Consider the following 17,577-nt stretch of genomic DNA (forward strand, 5'->3'; position numbering starts at 1 on the left):
CCGGTGTCTCCTCCTCCTCCTCGCCAGACGAGGCAGTGGCGGGGACTTCAACATCGGGACCTCCACCAATAGATCTCAGGGCCCACCAGGACCTCCTCCGTAGGGTAGCACTTAATATCAACCTCCCCGTGGAGGAAGTCTCGGAGGTTCAGGACCCGGTGGTGAGCATACTATCGGCAGATGCCCCTACCCGGGTAGCTCTGCCGTTTATACGGACTATTCAATCTACCACCGAAAACCTGTGGCAGTCACCGGCCTCCATCCCTCCGACAGCTAAGGGAGTGGAGAGGAAGTACATGGTACCCTCTCGGGGGTACGAATACCTCTATGTACACCCTCCCCCCTCATCCCTCGTGGCCCAGTCGGTCAATGACAGGGAGCGTCATGGACAACAGGCACCGGCCCCCAAGTCCAAAGAGGCCAAGCGCATGGACCTCATGGGTCGCAAGGTCTACTCAGCAGGGGCCTTGCAACTCCGTGTGGCCAACCAGCAGGCCCTTTTAGGGCGTTATAACCACAACATATGGGTGGAGGTGGGCAAGTTCGCGGAACTGCTCCCCCACGACTCACGCCCAGAATTCAATGCATTCCTGGAGGAAGGTAAGAAGGTGGCCAGGACTACCCTCCAGGCCTCCCTCGATGCAGCTGATTCGGCAGCCAGAACCATTGCGTCCGGAGTAACAATGCGGCGCATCTCTTGGCTTCAAGCATCCACACTACCCCCAGAGCTGCAATACACGATCCAAGACCTACCCTTTGACGGGAAAGGCTTGTTCTCTGAGAAGACGGACTCAAAATTGCAAAACCTAAAAGACAATAGGGTCATTATTCGCTCATTAGGGATGCATACCCCGTCCACCCAGCGCAGACCCTTCAGGCCCCAAACACGGCGCCCATACTTCCCACCCCGTCAGAGGCAAGACCTCAATAGACGGCGTGGACGCGGGGGACGCAGACGCCAACCCAGCTCCCAGGGAGGCCAGAACCAAGGGCCTTCCAAGTCGCAACCGGGCCCCAAGTCCGGCTTTTGAAGGTGCGCCCGGGGACGACTTATCAGTCTCAATTCAGGATCCTTTCCCTACTTTCTACAACCGCCTCTCCCGCTTCCTCCCAGCGTGGTCCCAAGTAACGTCAGACCGTTGGGTGCTACGCACAGTGAAGCATGGATACCATCTACAATTTGCTTCTTCACCCCCTTCCCGCCCCCCTTCCCAGTCCCTCTTCAGGGACCCCTCTCACGAGCAAACCCTTCTACAGGAGGTTCGCTCCCTCCTGGCGGCGGGGGCCATAGAGGAAGTACCTCTAGCCGAGAGAGGCAAGGGATTCTACTCCCGTTATTTCCTGATCCCCAAATCCAAGGGAGGTCTCAGACCCATCCTAGACCTTCGGGGCCTCAACAAGTGGATGCTCAAGTTGAAGTTCCGTATGATCTCCCTGGGAACCATTATCCCATCCCTGGATCCTGGAGACTGGTACGCCGCCCTCGACATGAAAGACGCGTACTTCCATATTGCCATCTTCCCACCGCACAGGAAGTACCTCCGCTTCACGGTCACACATCAACACTTCCAGTTCACGGTTCTACCATTCGGTCTCTCGACAGCCCCGAGGGTGTTCACCAAGTGCATGGCCGTCGTGGCCGCCTACCTCCGTCGGCGGAAAATCCACGTCTTCCCGTACCTAGACGACTGGCTCCTGAAAGGTTCCTCCCAGTCTCAGGTACGACGACATGTAGAGGCTGCCACGGACCTCTTTTCCCGACTGGGACTGCTGGTCAACATCGAGAAGTCCAACCTAGTTCCAACACAGAGGTTGGACTTCATAGGTGCGACCCTGGACTCTATTCAGGCCAGGGCCTTCTTACCTCAACCTCGTTTCCAGGCGATCGGGGCGATCATCCGGAGCTTGCAAGCATCCCCTCTCACCTCGGCTCGGACATGCCTCACACTCCTCGGTCACATGGCCGCTTGCACGTACGTGACAAAGCATGCCAGACTCAGAATGAGGCCCCTCCAAACGTGGCTTCACTCAGTATACCGACCAAGCAGAGACCACCCGGATGTGTTAGTGACGGTGCCCCCCGATCCTCTCCGCTCCCTCGACTGGTGGCTGACCCCATCGTTGGTATGCGCGGGGATGCCATTCCATCCGCAACAGCCATCGGTGACTCTAACAACCGATGCGTCATCCCTGGGTTGGGGAGCTCACTTAGGAAACCTGCGCACCCAGGGCCTGTGGTCGACCCTCGAGCTGTCACTCCACATAAATGTCCGGGAGCTAAGGGCAGTCCGCCTTGCCTGCCAGGCATTTCTCCGTCACCTCCAAGGCCGTTGTGTTTCCGTACTCACGGACAACACAACGGCCATGTATTATATCAACAAACAGGGGGGAACCCGGTCATCTCCACTGTGCCAAGAGGCCATTCGACTCTGGGACTTCTGTATAGCCCACTCGATAGACCCAGTGGCATCCTTTCTCCCAGGGGTCGAGAACACGCTGGCGGACAACCTCAGCCGATCCTTTCTCTGCCACGAATGGTCGATCAGACCAGACGTCATCCATTCCATCTTCCAGAGGTGGGGGTTTCCCCGCATAGACCTCTTTGCAACCAGGTCCAACAGGAAGTGCCAGGAGTTTTGCTCCTTTCAAGGTCTCTCCCCGGGGTCGATCACGGATGCATTTCTCCTGCCGTGGACCCGCCATCTCCTGTATGCCTTCCCTCCGTTCCCCCTGGTGCACAAGGTCCTCTTGAAGTTGCGCAGAGACAAGGCTCACCTGATACTGATCGCACCTGCGTGGCCCAGACAACACTGGTTCACCACATTGATGAACCTATCTGTGGACCCCCCAATTCACCTTCCTCTCCATCCAGACCTAATTACCCAGGATCATGGCACGCTTCACCACCCGGACCTGCGAGCCCTTCATCTCACGGCGTGGCTCCTGCATGGCTGAGCTCGGCAGAACTCAGCTGCTCTACGCCGGTCCAACATATACTTCTTAACAGCAGGAAGCCCTCCACTCGCTCTACGTACAGGGCCAAATGGAAACGCTTCTCTTGCTGGTGCGCTTCCCAAGGGGTGAACCCCACGCAGTCCCCAGTTTCCACAATCCTCGACTACCTCTGGTACCTTAAACAGCAGGACCTGGCAACTTCCTCCTTAAAGGTGCACTTAGCGGCCATTTCAGCCTTCCGGCCAGGTGAAGGTGGCCGCTCCATATTTTCTCATCCGCTAGTCGCCAGATTTCTTAAAGGACTGGAGCGACTATACCCGCCTGTACGCCGCCCTGCCCCTACGTGGGACCTTAACTTAGTCCTGAACAGGCTCATGCTCCCACCATTCGAGCCACTGGCGACATGCTCGCTCACACACCTATCATGGAAGACAGCTTTCCTGGTGGCCATTACATCGGCCAGACGGGTCTCAGAGCTGAAAGCTCTCACAGTGGACCCACCTTACACCGTCTTCCATAAGGACAAGGTACATCTACGACCCCACCCGGCGTTCCTCCCTAAGGTGGTGTCCACCTTTCATACCAACCAGGACATCTTCCTTCCCGTCTTCTTTCCGAAACCACACTCTTCTCGGCGGGAGCAACATCTACACTCCTTGGATGTACGTAGAGCGCTTGCCTTCTACATCGAGAGAACCAAGGGGTTTCGGAAGTCCCCTCAGCTTTTCGTAGCGATTGCAGAACGCATGAGGGGACAACCTATATCCTCTCAGAGGATCTCCTCCTGGGTGACTGCTTGCATCCGCACATGCTACGACTTGGCTCGTGTCCCATCTGGCCACCTCACAGCACACTCCACAAGAGCCCAGGCGACATCAGCGGCCTTCCTGGCGCACGTGCCTATTCAGGAGATATGTCGTGCGGCGACCTGGTCATCGGTACACACTTTCACCGATCACTATGCGTTAGTCAGACAATCTAGAGATGATGCGGCCTTTGGCGTAGCAGTTTTAAATACCGCCACATCTCGCTCCGACCCCACCGCCTAGGTAAGGCTTGGGAATCACCTAACTGGAATGCATATGAGCAATCACTCGAAGAAGAAAAGACGGTTACTTACCTTTGTAACTGTTGTTCTTCGAGATGTGTTGCTCATATCCATTCCAAACCCACCCTCCTTCCCCACTGTCGGAGTAGCCGGCAAGAAGGAACTGAAGGGTGGCCGGGTCGGCTGGGATATATATTGGGCGCCATGGCGGCGCCACTCCAGGGGGCGCCCAGCCGACCCGACTGGGTTGCTAGGGTAAAAGTTTTCCCGACGAACGTGCACGCGGCGCGCGCACACCTAACTGGAATGGATATGAGCAACACATCTCGAAGAACAACAGTTACAAAGGTAAGTAACCGTCTTTTTTTTTGCCATGTGTTGAGCTTTTCTAGAAAACCGTATTTAGAAAAGTCTTCAATCTTAGAAGTATTGCTTTATCATATTTTAAACGATGTCAGAATGGTGCTGAGGCAAATATGCTTGTTTTGCATGAAATTGTGATTGATTTTTCTGGTCTATATCACTGTCTATTAACCTAAAATGATGGTTTCTTTCAGAACATATGATAATTGTGAAGTGTGTCCAGGACCCCATTTGAACATGATAGTAGGAGCTAATGGAACAGGAAAGTCAAGCATTGTTTGTGCCATTTGTCTGGGATTGGCAGGAAAACCTTCTTTCATAGGGCGTGCGGACAAGGTGAGTGCAAATTTTTGAGATCTAGACATTTAATTTAATGATTTAGGGAATAACCATAATTCTGGTGCTTTGTAAACTCCAAGTGGATAATTATACCTCAGCAGGTCAATCTGCTGCAGAAACAAAACCTCTCTGGATTGTCCAGTTCAGCTGTAATGTTGGTCTAATGCTTATCAACCTGACTGAGCTTTTGTGTTCAGTCTGGAAGCACTTGATTCATGTTGGGACCTCTTTAAATTTAACCTACTTAGAGAAATTGAAACATGTAGGAATAGTGTTAATTCCTACATTTTCTAACTTTTTAGTGTTTCACTTTACTACTTTAATCACTTAAGTATTTTTTTCATCAGAACTTCCAAAATGCATGGAATCTGTGAAAGTCTGAGGTGCTTATCTCTTGATGATTGATATCAAATGGCGTTGTGTTAGAGAGCAGATTAGATGATTTTGGGGTACATAATGCTTTTGGGTAAGAGCCTTATAGAGTGTTGAAATATGTTACTGACAGCATTATTGGCAATATGAACACCCTTAATCCAGTAAGAGTGCCTTGTACCTGTTTATCTTAATGCATTTTAGATATATGTTCAACTAAGCAGGAACAAATAACTTTTATTCCGGAGTAAGAATGTCAACATATGGGGCTAATTGGAAACAACTCCATGTGTAGAGAATCCCTAAATGTATTTCTTTGGGTGGGCTCTGCACATCCTGTTCATATGTTGCAGTGACATTGCAGCCCTGATAGTAAAATGCTCCAATGAGCACTGCTAAAAGAAAGTTCCACCATCAGAGCTGCACTGTCAGCGTATTCCATGAATATGAATATGTAGAGTCCATCTTTAAGAACTTTGGTTACAGGTGAATAAAATTTCATTTTTTTCTTTAATAATACACTTCTTTATAAAAGTGTAGTGTATTTATGATATATTGAAAGTGGACCTTTTGAATAGGCAGTAGGATTTTCTAATCTGCTTATTTGTTGGTTTGACCTTTTAATATGCGTTTTTGAAAATTAAGAGGGTATATTTAAAGTTGGTTTAGTGATAATGGATGGCTTATACAGCTGTCAGGAATTGGCTGAATCCCTTTACCTATTCCAGACTTTTTAATGACTTTTTCCTCCACATGCCCAAGGGGGGTTCAGTTTTTTGTAAAAATAGATGGGTTTGGGGCCGAATCAGTGTACTCATCTCTTAATCACATTCATTTGTATTTTCCAGCAGTAGGCAGTATGACTTTGTCTGAAAATCCTTCTTCTGTGTAACTTGATTCAAGGGCCAGTCTATTATAGGGCATCAGTCTTGGAGCAGATCATGAAGTACAAAAAAGAGCCATACTCTCTCTTTCCCCTGTAGAAGAAACTGAAGCTTTAGGGAGGGGGGCGGGCAGGCAGGCAGGCAGAAGTTTTGTATAAAATTCTAATTTCCTCGTAACAGGATTTCTCTAGTGATTGCCCAGCTGTAATCTTTTTTGTAACTACATATGAGGGAATTGTATGCATGTAGCATTGTAAATTGGTACTTGTTATTGGCATACCTATTCCAAATCAGTTGTTAAATCTAAATTGTTTTATAAGTCTGATTTTTAAATATATTTTAATAGATACCTTTTGTATTTAATATTTTAAAATACTGGTTCCTGTAACTTTTGCTCTGCAGGTTGGTCTGTATGTAAAGCGAGGGTGCTCAAAAGGCTTGGTTGAAATTGAACTGTAAGTACTAAAACCATTTTAGCTGACTTTATCTTGTGTTTTTTGTTTTAATAAACAGATTTGTAAAAAGTTTTGTAGTCAACATCTGTTGAAGCACTGGTGATTTGTGGTGTGAAAAAAATACTTTCTTGAAGCACAAGCTTAGTATAATACATTTTAAAGTGTCAGATAACTGGTTTGTAAGAAATGATCCCTTAGCTAGCTAATGATTTGTCATTTTCTGCTGCAGCTTGCCTAATCTTTAAGGGAGGCTCCCGGCATGCAGAAAAGGAAAGAAAAGTTGTATATAGAAAGCAAGTGCCTTGACTTAATCATGTTAGATTTTGGTGTATTTAATGTTATGATGCAAATACTGTTTTATGTAAACTCTTATAACCATTAATATAACGTGATTATATCCAATTGTTCTATATTTAATAAAAAATAAAAGTAAAACTCTCCAGGAACCTTTCTTCAGCCTTACATTGCAACATATTCTTGCATAGTGCTTGTGGGTCCTAGCCCCGAAGAACTTAGACTGCATCAAACAAACAGAAAAGACAACAGACAGAAGAATAGGGAGGGAGGAGAGGCAGGGTAAAGTAATAAAAAGTAGCATAACATTTCCTGTAGACTAAAAGGGACCAAACAGTTGGCCTCAAACCTGGATGGGGTGGTTGAACAAAGACTGATCCATTCCAAAGAGACTTCTTTGAAACCAAGCACAGGAAGTGATATTAGAAGCTGGTAAACTAGTAAAACTATTGCTTGGGTAGGAAAGAGATGCCAAGGTGACAGCTGATTACGTGGGGGCGGGAACTGAAGGAGGTTATCCTAGGTCTTGAGGAAACAGTGAATCTTGGTAGAGAAGTTGGTTCTAGGACAAGCAATAACTGACCTGCCAACATCTGCATGGCTTGATGATGGGTGGGAATTTTGTTGCAGAATTGGAGAAAGAAAGAAGAAATATGGAATAATTGCTTCTTTAGCTCAAGATGAGGTTCTGTTGCTCTCCTATTTAAATCAAAGGAGAGAAACTGTAATGGGGGAAATCATGGCTAATGAAAGGGGATTTTTTTTTTCTCCTGAGCATGGAAACAGAGTACAACCATCATCCTAATAGCATGATTCCATGAGTAATTTGTAGGATAATATAAAAGGAAGATAGTAAGGACTGCATCACCAGAAGGGAGGTGTGGGGTGGTGTAGGTGTGTGTTTTGTTTGTTAAAGATGGTGAAACAGTCTTTCACCTGGACAATATAATACCAGACAACACTTTTGGCGAATGGACAATAATAGGAAAAGGTAGAACTTAAAAGAACCTACTTCACCCCAGTAGATCTTTTGAGATTTTCTTCTTTGTATGTTTTAGTTTCCTCTTCTGGTGTGTTTGAGGATTTACATGTTGTAACATACAGTTTAAAGACAAGATACTGTGGTTTTATAACAGAAATGGGCATTATGTTTTCTTGTGGAATGGAGCGAGCCAACCTTGTTCTGAGGATCAACCCCTTTAAGAACAGGCAGTATAGTATAAGTGGAACTGGAAGTTAATTATGTATGTTAATTTGCTCATAACATGGGGAAAATGCAAGAGGTGTATGGAACTTGGTGAAGAGGGTCAAAGACCTACTTACATGTGCACCAGGCTCAAGAAGGCAAGGTGGAGTTAAGCTGTTTGCTCAAACTCTAGAGCCTCAACATTTAACTCTGGCCATTCAGCATATGCAATAAAGATCTCTTTTCTACAATTCTGCCTGCCATGTCGCTTATTGGTAACAAAATATGTAGTTCAGTCAAATGATAGATTCAAGTAAGCAGGAAGACTGAGTAGCCAATCTCTCACTGGTAAACTACTATGGAGCAACCTCTATCATAATACTTCTTTCACTCTCCTTCGGGGGAAATGCAGATCCCACAATTCCAAGTTTTAGAACAGAACTGGCTTTTCCTGGAACAAAATGTCCCTTAAAGGAGTCAGACTACCCTGTTACACAGGCAAAGGAATGAAAGGTGGACACTTAGTACAGCATAGTTTAGGGACACTCTCTTCTTAAAACCCGATAGGGGAGAAGAAGTGAGTGCAGTCACCAATGCAGGTGTAAACAGAAGTCTCTCCATACAAGTCAGAGAATGAGAATTTTGCTGTCATGCAGAGAATACTGTCTCAGAGAGAGGCCTATCACAGTGTGGGTGGTACAGGAAGAGTGAATTAGCAAAATCCAGGAGGCTCTTCAAGGAATACATAGACAACGGGAAGAGAAAGAAACTGAATATGATAGATCCCTAGCTTCTGATGATACAAAGTATTGTAAATAGAGGCAGAAAGTGGTAAGAAAAGAACAAGGAATAATAGCACCATATCAAAACTAATCAAGGTAGATCTTAATACAAGAAGGTAAAGAAAGGCAGAGGAAAGTGGCATGATTGGGACATGCATATATACAGTGGAAGTGGACTCTAGACATTTGTGGTTAGTCACAAAGTAGACTGCAAACCCTATGCATTACTGATGGGATAAGTGAATCTTCTTGGAAGAATAAACCTCAATTAGTTTATTCTCAGCATAGTTATATTTATTTGAACAAGGTATGTAGATGCTATATGCGATAAAAAAATAGCCTGCCAAATGGCTTAAATATAATAATATCTCAGGGACAGATAGTACTGCCCTTCCTAAAGCAAGTTTTTTACATAGACTTCTTTTACTGAAAAATCTCACATTACAAAAATTTGTGCGGAAAATGACAAGTATAGGGTCTCAGTAACATCCTTACTGGGGGAACAATTCAATCAAATGCAAAATTTGATACAAAGAGCCCTTGTACGATGATTGAAACCAACTTTGCCATCTGATACATTGAACTTTCACAAGTTAAAAAAGTTGAAGAGCTTTTGAGTAGGCTATACTCCTTCATCGGGGTTTGAAGTCATTGGGAATTGTGCTCCAAAGTTACTTTTCATGCTTTTGAAAATGCCACCCTAAATATGGTGCCTAAACATTTAGGAGCATAACTTTAACGTCCTGTTTTTGAAAAACTTGGCTAGTATTTATTTTTAATCACTTAACAATTAAACTATACTTATACATTTTGTTTTGGAAGTAAGATTTTGTCACTAGAAATAGTTTGTAATAAAAATGTTAACATCTGCTGCAAACACTTGTCTACATGCTTAACTTGAAGTCATACATTATCTGAAAGCTTGTGTCTACTTTAAGGTTATCATAGAAATGGGGATAAACAGTGACACCGTCAACATGTTAAAATGATCAGTGCAAAATATTTGCATTCTTTTCTGTTAGTTTAATGACTGTGTGTATTTCAGGACATAAAATTGACTTCACAGCCTTACAATAGCCATCTAAAGGATAAAACAAAATCTAATACATTTGTACAGCATGCTCCAGGCCTCAGATGCTAGAGTCAAGCCACATAGAGCATGGTTGAATTGCTTGCCAGCAAGCATTTGATCTGCAGCACAAACTACATGTACATCAGAATCAACATGGTCTAGCAATCCTGAGTCTCCTCAAAATTTCCCAGGACGTGCAGTAAAGCAGCACAGGGTGTGAAAACCACCCAAGCGAATCACATTGGTATCAAGTTCATTTAGGAAGGTCCATTTCACTTGTTGAGCAACAACATAGATGGTCTGAATCTCTGGTCTGAACAGCATGCTGTTGTCCTAAAGCTGCTGACATTTCTTTACATTTCAATATTTTAATGTAGACTGTGGCCATGGCAGCTGGTTTGGCATCCACAGGAGTATGTTAAGTCAACCAAATCAATCATATCTGCTGCTTGCCTATAAATGTGGCATATTTTGCTCTTTGGAGCAAGAGTTAGTGCATATGCACCAGCTGTGTAGGTGCTCTTCTTTCGTGCAAGCTTGTGGCTGAAACCAGTCCAAAATACTGTTCACGTTCAAGTGATTATATCGCCCATTGTTATATGTGGTGGTGTTATAGCCATGTTGGTCCCATGATATTAGAGAGACAAGGTGAGTGAGGTAGTATCTTTTATGGGACCAGCTTCTGTTCGTGAGAGAGACAAACTTTCGAGCTTATACAGAGCTCTTCTTCAAGTCTGGAACACTAAATTACCTAACTAATGGTTCCTTGAAATTTGCGTTCATTATTTATTTAATTTTGTTTCCCAGACCTGAAGAAGAGCTCTGTGTAAGCTTGAAAGTTTGTCTCTCACCAGCAGAAGTTGCTTCAATAAAAGATATTACTTCACCCACCTTGTCTCTCACTATATCATTGTCATTTGGTATTGGTAGGACATCACGAGGTAGTAGTCTTAAGAGACCACAGCAGAGATCTCAGCCAGTGTTCATTTGTAGGTAATGAGTTTTTCTCAAATACTTTTTCATGCGTATTCTGTTCTGGAGGTGTTGTAGATTTTTCAAATGTTTCAGATTGCATAAGAAATTCTGATTGCCTGGAGAAAGTGTCTTTTTCTTTCCCATGGTTCAATGGTAGTCCAGCATCATAAGAAATATCTGCAGACTGTTCTTGAAATACCACTCTAGCCATTGAGTAGAAGGCCTTCTTTCCATCAGTGGTCTCTCTACATTTTTGTCTATTGGTATAGAAAACACTTGCAGCTGGCCTGGGTCAGCTGACTTGGCCTTGTGGGGCTTGGGCTCGGGTTGAAGGACTATACTGCAACTTTATGGATGCTTGGGCTGGATCCTGGGCTCTGAGACCCTCCCCTGTCATAGATGATTGTCATTTACCGAGGTCAGCTACTTTTGTGCCCCAATTGGTATAGGACAGTGGTCCCCAACGCGGTGCCATGGCGCCTGCAGGGGCATCTTAATGTGCCCGCATCCTGCATGCCGGGAGAGCACCTGCTGAAATGCCACCGAATTTCAGCGGCATTTCGGCGGGGACGCCTCTTGATGACGACGCTTGTTGCCAACAAGTGATGTCATTGAGAGGCGTTGCCCTCGAATTTCAGCGGTGACGCCTCTCGACACCGCTTGCCATCGACAAGCGACATCAAGAGGCGCCCCTGCCGAAATTCGGGGGCGATGCCTCTCGATGACATCACTTGTTGGCGACAAGCGTCGTCATCAAGAGGCATCCCCGCCAAAATGCTGCTGAAATTCAGTGGCATTTCAGCAGGTGCTCTCCTGAGGTCCAGGACGCGGGTGCATTAAGATGCTCCCGCGGGCACCATTGCATTCGTGGGCATCGCGTTGGGGACCACTGTCCTATACCAATTGGGGCACAAAAGTAGCTGACCTTGGTAAATGACAATCACCTGGCTTTGGATAATATTCTGAGGCTTTCGTTTCAGCTATTTCAGACCAAAAGATTGAAGCAGCATTATGGAAAACCACTTGTACGTTTGAAAGTAGTTCATCAGGCTCACTCACCAAAAGAACATTCCCAAAATCTTTGGATGACTTGAGTTCCTGCTTCAGATTATTAGCAGCTGTATCGTCTAATGTTACTGTTCTCCACAGTGCAATGGTAGACTTGCCTTGTCCATGCTGTGCATAGAATGAAATTACAGAACCATAGTGTTTTTCTAATTTTGTCTGTAACTTGCTACTGGAATAGCTTGCAGTTTCTACATCTGAAGGAGGCAGAACTTAATATCTCTTTAGCAGCTTAGACAAGAGAAGAGCCTTATGGTACATAAGATCATTGTTTATCTCTTCAATCAGGTGATGAAATGCAATGTTGGAAGGTGACTATTGTTGCAACGTAACTAGATGGTTTTATTTTGATTCATTTTACTCAAATGAGAAGAAAGGCATGTTGAGTGATAAACTGCATCTTTAGCAATTAAGTCTTCCACAGATATTCTGCAGAACATGTCATCTCTTTGAAATGCTGCCTCCATTAGATTTGTTGCTGTCTTGTTTTTCTTGTATGCAAATAGTGCAACAGGACCAATCGCTGCAGGACGTGCTTGCTGTGGTGGCAATAGAAGCAGGTGAACGTGATGGTCTCTGATCAGATTCAGTCCGTTATTCTTTCCTTGGTTCAGTACAAGTCTGACATGCCAAATTCAACTTGCTTGCATATTTCTGAAAGCAGCCCCTGTGACAGAGCATTGGTGGCACATCATCTTTGATGGAACTTTAAAGGGGCTTGTACTTCCATGTCTTCATATACTGAAACTTTCCTATAGAGATAAAATTCCCAATGTATATTGTTAACATTGCCACCATTTTTCATTTTGTACAAGTATACAGACCTGTGCTAAATTAGATATGAATTAGTTCTAAATGTTACTATCAAAATTACCATTTTTGTTTAGTGAGCACTTTGACTGAAACTTTGTATGAAGCTGTGTATTGTCATCTAACAGTAATACTGACCTGTGTATAAGTGTCACTGAATTAAAAAGCTAGTTTATACAATATTTTAAAGGCTAGTGGTACATGCAAAGGCAATTACAAATTAAAATCTTCCATTGGGCATACTAGATGCTGCATTGTATGTAGTAAAACTTACAATGGAGAAGCATTAAATTAGGAATTCATGTACGTTTATATGTGCCCACTATCCGATACAAACTATGGGCATGCAATTGTCAGTGTGATATTGATATGGTCAGCAAATTTTAATTGAAGGTATGGAAATATTGTTACTTGTGATATATATTTTGACAATTAAGAATATGCAGTGTGAAAACATTTCACATTATATTGCAGAATGTTGATTTTTGCCATATCTAGACAGCTTCATTTGGGGAAAAAAAAATACTTGCCCATACAAAACCAATAAAAATCTCTGTACGCTTTCCTTTGGTACCTTTGATCAGTAAACACCACACTAAGGCATTGAAATTAACTTAAACTAAAACTGTAGTCATAGTCATGTTACAGTGTTTCTGGAACTGTGCAAAAAAATTAACACTTTTTCCTCGTTCTGGGAACCACTGTTTCATCTCACCTGTAGACCTAGAGCACTACTTGGCATCTCCATGTTATACCTCATCTAAACATATGTAAAATAAGCTTCCAAATGAGAGAGGTATGTGTAGGGTGGGTGCACTTAACTCCAAAAAAAAAATGGCCTTTTTTGTAGAATTGCTACTTACCGATTAGAGTAAAATGCTATTTTATGAATGGGGAGAGGAAGGGACAGGCTCATGGCATACCACAATTAGAGCACAAAGTGAAATATCAGAGAGAGGATGAATAAGATCACTGGAGTCCAGAATAGTATCTTATGTAGATGATATCCAGTTTACTCTGTGAAAGTCAGACATTTCTGTAATGTTCTTGATTTAACAAAAGTGTAGGAAAACATCTAGCTAAGATCAAATGCAGAGAACCAGGTATCAGGTTAAATGGTGCATACAGGGCTTGAGATATTTTAGACACCTACAACCAGAGGATTATCTATTAGCCAAAGGCTAATATAAAATATAGGTATGAGGATGAATCAGCAAAGCACTAGTAAAAATTTCCTTCATTCTTTCTTTCCTTCCATAAATGGAGAGGGTGCTGTTCCCAGAAATTGATGGTGGAACTCCACTTTCACATCTATCTGTGGCTAGGAGTTTCTGATCAATTGGAATTCCTTCATTTTTCTCCATGGTGCATCTCCCCTTGTAGGCTGCAAGGGAGAAGGAATTATCTTCCTTCACCCAGAGCTTCCCAGGGCCACCTAGAGGATTCAGGGGGCCTGGGGCAAAGAAATTTCAGGGTCCCCTTCCATAAAAAAAAAAGTCACATTACTATAGAATACTATATTCTCGTGTGGGGCCCAGGACCTGAGGCAAATTGCCCCACTTGCCTCCCCCATCTCTGGGCGGCCCTGGAGCTTCCTGGCTGTTGTGAGGGCATAGTGCAGGAAGTGAAGAGTAGCTCTTCAGTTTCTGAGTCCTCTCTCTCCCACCCTGCCTTTATACCAAATAGCTATTGTGCTTGTTCTTAGTGCTCCCAAGTAGCAGAGTAAAAGTGATTCTAGACAATTTCATTACTCTCTTCGAGGGATCTTAATAGTAATTTCTGAACCATTAACAAATTCGGTCATTCTGGTCAGCAAGGTTTCAGCTGCAGCAGAATACTAATGCTGTTTGTGGACTGGTGAAGACAGCTTTCTGAAGGTTAACTAGGGCAATGATCAGCTTCAATGGCTAGATCTTCAAAATAACTTAAATTCTGCTGAAATGAGTTACTTAGACCACCTTTTTGGCCAAGGATAACCTTTTACTTAATGGAGGGGAGAGGATTTTCAAAACACACAATGAAGAGGTGATCTTGGACACATATTGACTATACTGCCAAAGTCAAAGGATGCCTACAAGCCTTAAAGAGATCCCCTTAATGCTTTTCCAGGCTCAAATTTTCAAAACTTGTTTAGTTCCCATTTAGCACCCAAATGAAGTGGCTGGCTGAGTTCTCAAATGCTCACCACCCATGGAGGAAGATTTCTGAAAATTTGATAACACCCAGAGCTAAGCCTGTTACGAAACCTGGCCAGTTCATTTAGATGCCTAAATGGGAGCCACATCCTTTTGAAATCCTGATCCCAGTTGTGGGTGCTGAGCACATCTGAAAATCTAGCTTAAATCTTTTTTTTGAATTTTCCACTCTCTCATAGAAAAGATCAACCTAATAAAGATAGTACCTGTCTTACAAATTAACTATATTGCAGCATATAACCTTTTGTGAATCTCAGCATAGTATTTAAAGATGCTGTTTTGATAAGAAGTGGGACAGAGGACAGACCTTGCATGAGCCCTGTCCAATACAGTGATCAAGATAAAATGGGATTACGCTCCCAAATACAAAGCTATATGATTGGACATTCAGCATTGTGAAAAGGGCCAAAGTAAGACAATCGGGGGCAGTTGGTGCTGCAATGGGTCTCCAGGTCACACTGTTCTCTGAGAAGTAGTAAGGCAGGTCAAAGGAGATAAATTAAGTAACCCAATCATATCTCACTTGAAGTATGGAGAGGGTCTAATGGTCTGTGGAGACCATTAGCTGTGTTAGCTGCAGAAGTCCAAATCAAATTCAGTACTTTGTTTAACAGGGAAGTTTTCAGATGAAAGATTAGAATGAGGAAGAGATCAAATTTGGGACTACCTACTGATGGGACACCTAATGCCCTTTAGAACTTGAAATGTGTACCCCTCTGTGCCAGCTTCGGTGAATTTGACTCTAAGATCATAACTAAAATCAAGATCATCATGTATACAATGGTGAAGCATTCTTGATGGTGATTGTAATGGAACATCTTTAATGACATGGTAGGCATTTATAAGGAAAAACGTAGGCTTCACGAAAAAGGTATTCACATCCTTATCCCACTCGCATCTTAGTGCTGCTTTCCATGCAGCCCTTCAAGCTTGGAACCCCACCTTCTCTTTCCAGCTCTGCTCCTTTAAGTCCCTGCTTAAAATAAACTTCTGAAAGGCCTTATAAACCTAATTCTCTCCTTTTAAAGAAGTGTTAACTGAATAGACAGTAGAAAAATAAACTAAACCAAACTAATGGCAATTTCAAGATTGAATGCTGACTTCACTGCTTATTTGCTTGCTGATACATCTCATCCCCCATGTTTTGCTAATTAGATGGTAAGCATTTCAGTACAGAGATCTTGTTTGCATATTTATTTGTGAGGTATCTGGTATACTGTACTTTTAGTGTGTTAAACAGAAAATAAAAACAAAGTAATACTTGTTAGTTTAGTAGTATAAGATTATTGTTTTCCTCAGGAATGAGTACAATACATATGGAATATACATACACATCTAAATCTGTACTATGCAGTAACAGAGACATTTCAGATGTTTTAAACTATAACTGTGTGTGTGTTTAAAAATCCATTTACTATACTTTAGAACTTGTTAATATTGCTACTGTTCACACATGTTTTTGAAACAGTTATACATTCACAGTAGTATACTCGAATGATCTCATTGGCTTCAGTTGAGTGAAGATTTTTCAGGAACTAATGGGTCTAGTCATGTGATCAGGGATTATTTTTGTGAGTAGTGGCTTGTAAGATTAACTTGTCACCTTGTACCATTAGATAATATGCAGCAGTTCCTGTTACATTCCTGAATTTGGCTATCTCTAGTATCCAGTAATTTTTGTTTTAACATTTGAAAGCTATTATTCACTTGCTAGTGATAGGGTCATTGCCATCAGAGATTTTGGAGCTTTCTTTTTTAAAGCAACAAGATGTGTTACCAGTACAGTCTGTGGCCATGTCTACATCTAAAATTTTGCAGCGCTGGTTGTTACAGCTGTATTAGTACAGCTGTATAGGGCCAGCGCTGCAGAGTGGCCACACTTACAGCAACCAGCGCTGCAAGTGGTGTTAGATGTGGCCACACTGCAGCGCTGTTGGGCGGCTTCAAGGGGTTTCGGGGAACGCGAGAGCAAACCGGGAAAGGAGACCAGCTTCGCCGCGGTTTGCTCTCGCGTTCCGCGAACCACCGTGCAAACCGCAGGGAAGGAGACCTGCTTGCTCGGGTTCGGGGAACGCGAGAGCAAACCGGGAAAGGAGACCAGCTTCGCCGCGGTTTGCTCTCGCGTTCCGCGAACCACCGTGCAAACCGCAGGGAAGGAGACCTGCTTGCTCGGGTTCGGGGAACACGAGAGCAAACCGGGAAAGGAGACCAGCTTCGCCGCGGTTTGCTCTCGCGTTCCACGAACCACCCTGCAAACCGCAGGGAAGGAGACCTGCTTGCTCGGGTTCGGGGAACGCGAGAGCAAACCGCGGCGAAGCTGGTCTCCTTCCCCGGTTTGCTCTCGCGTTCCCCGAACCCCCGAGCAAGCAGGTCTCCTTCCCCGGTTTGCTCTCGCGTTCCCCGAACCCCCGAGCAAGCAGGTCTCCTTCCCCGGTTTGCTCTCGCGTTCCCCGAACCGCCGAGCAAGCAGGTCTCCTTCCCTGCGGTTTGCAGGGTGGTTCGCGGAACGCGAGAGCAAACCGCTGCGAAGCTGGTCTCCTTCCCCGGTTTGCTCTCGCGTTCCCGGAACCACCCTGCAAACCGCAGGGAAGGAGACCTGCTTGCTCGGGGTTCGGGGAACGCGAGAGCAAGCCGGGGAAGGAGACCAGCTTGATTACCAGAGGCTTCCTCAGGTATGCTGGGATACCTGCTTATTCCACGGAGGTCAAGAAAAGCGCTGGTAAGTGTCTATACTTGATTACCAGCGCTGGATCACCAGCGCTGGATCCTCTACACCCGAGAC

The 17,577-nt window shown here is 44.3% G+C and overlaps 1 protein-coding gene across 2 annotated transcripts in view; it reads left to right on the top strand.

Moving 5' to 3' along the window:
• The window catches only part of SMC5 (structural maintenance of chromosomes 5), a 99,499-nt gene that overhangs the window by 6,301 nt on the left and 75,621 nt on the right, over positions 1-17,577 (top strand). For both annotated transcript variants that reach the window (XM_050944148.1, XM_050944149.1), the window contains exons 2-3: positions 4,561-4,702; positions 6,364-6,416. In XM_050944148.1, the coding sequence (XP_050800105.1) occupies positions 4,561-4,702; positions 6,364-6,416 (195 nt within the window). The remainder of the gene's footprint in view (positions 1-4,560; positions 4,703-6,363; positions 6,417-17,577) is intronic.

This window comes from Gopherus flavomarginatus, chromosome 3, assembly GCF_025201925.1.
Source record: "Gopherus flavomarginatus isolate rGopFla2 chromosome 3, rGopFla2.mat.asm, whole genome shotgun sequence".
Lineage (NCBI taxonomy): Eukaryota > Metazoa > Chordata > Testudines > Testudinidae > Gopherus > Gopherus flavomarginatus.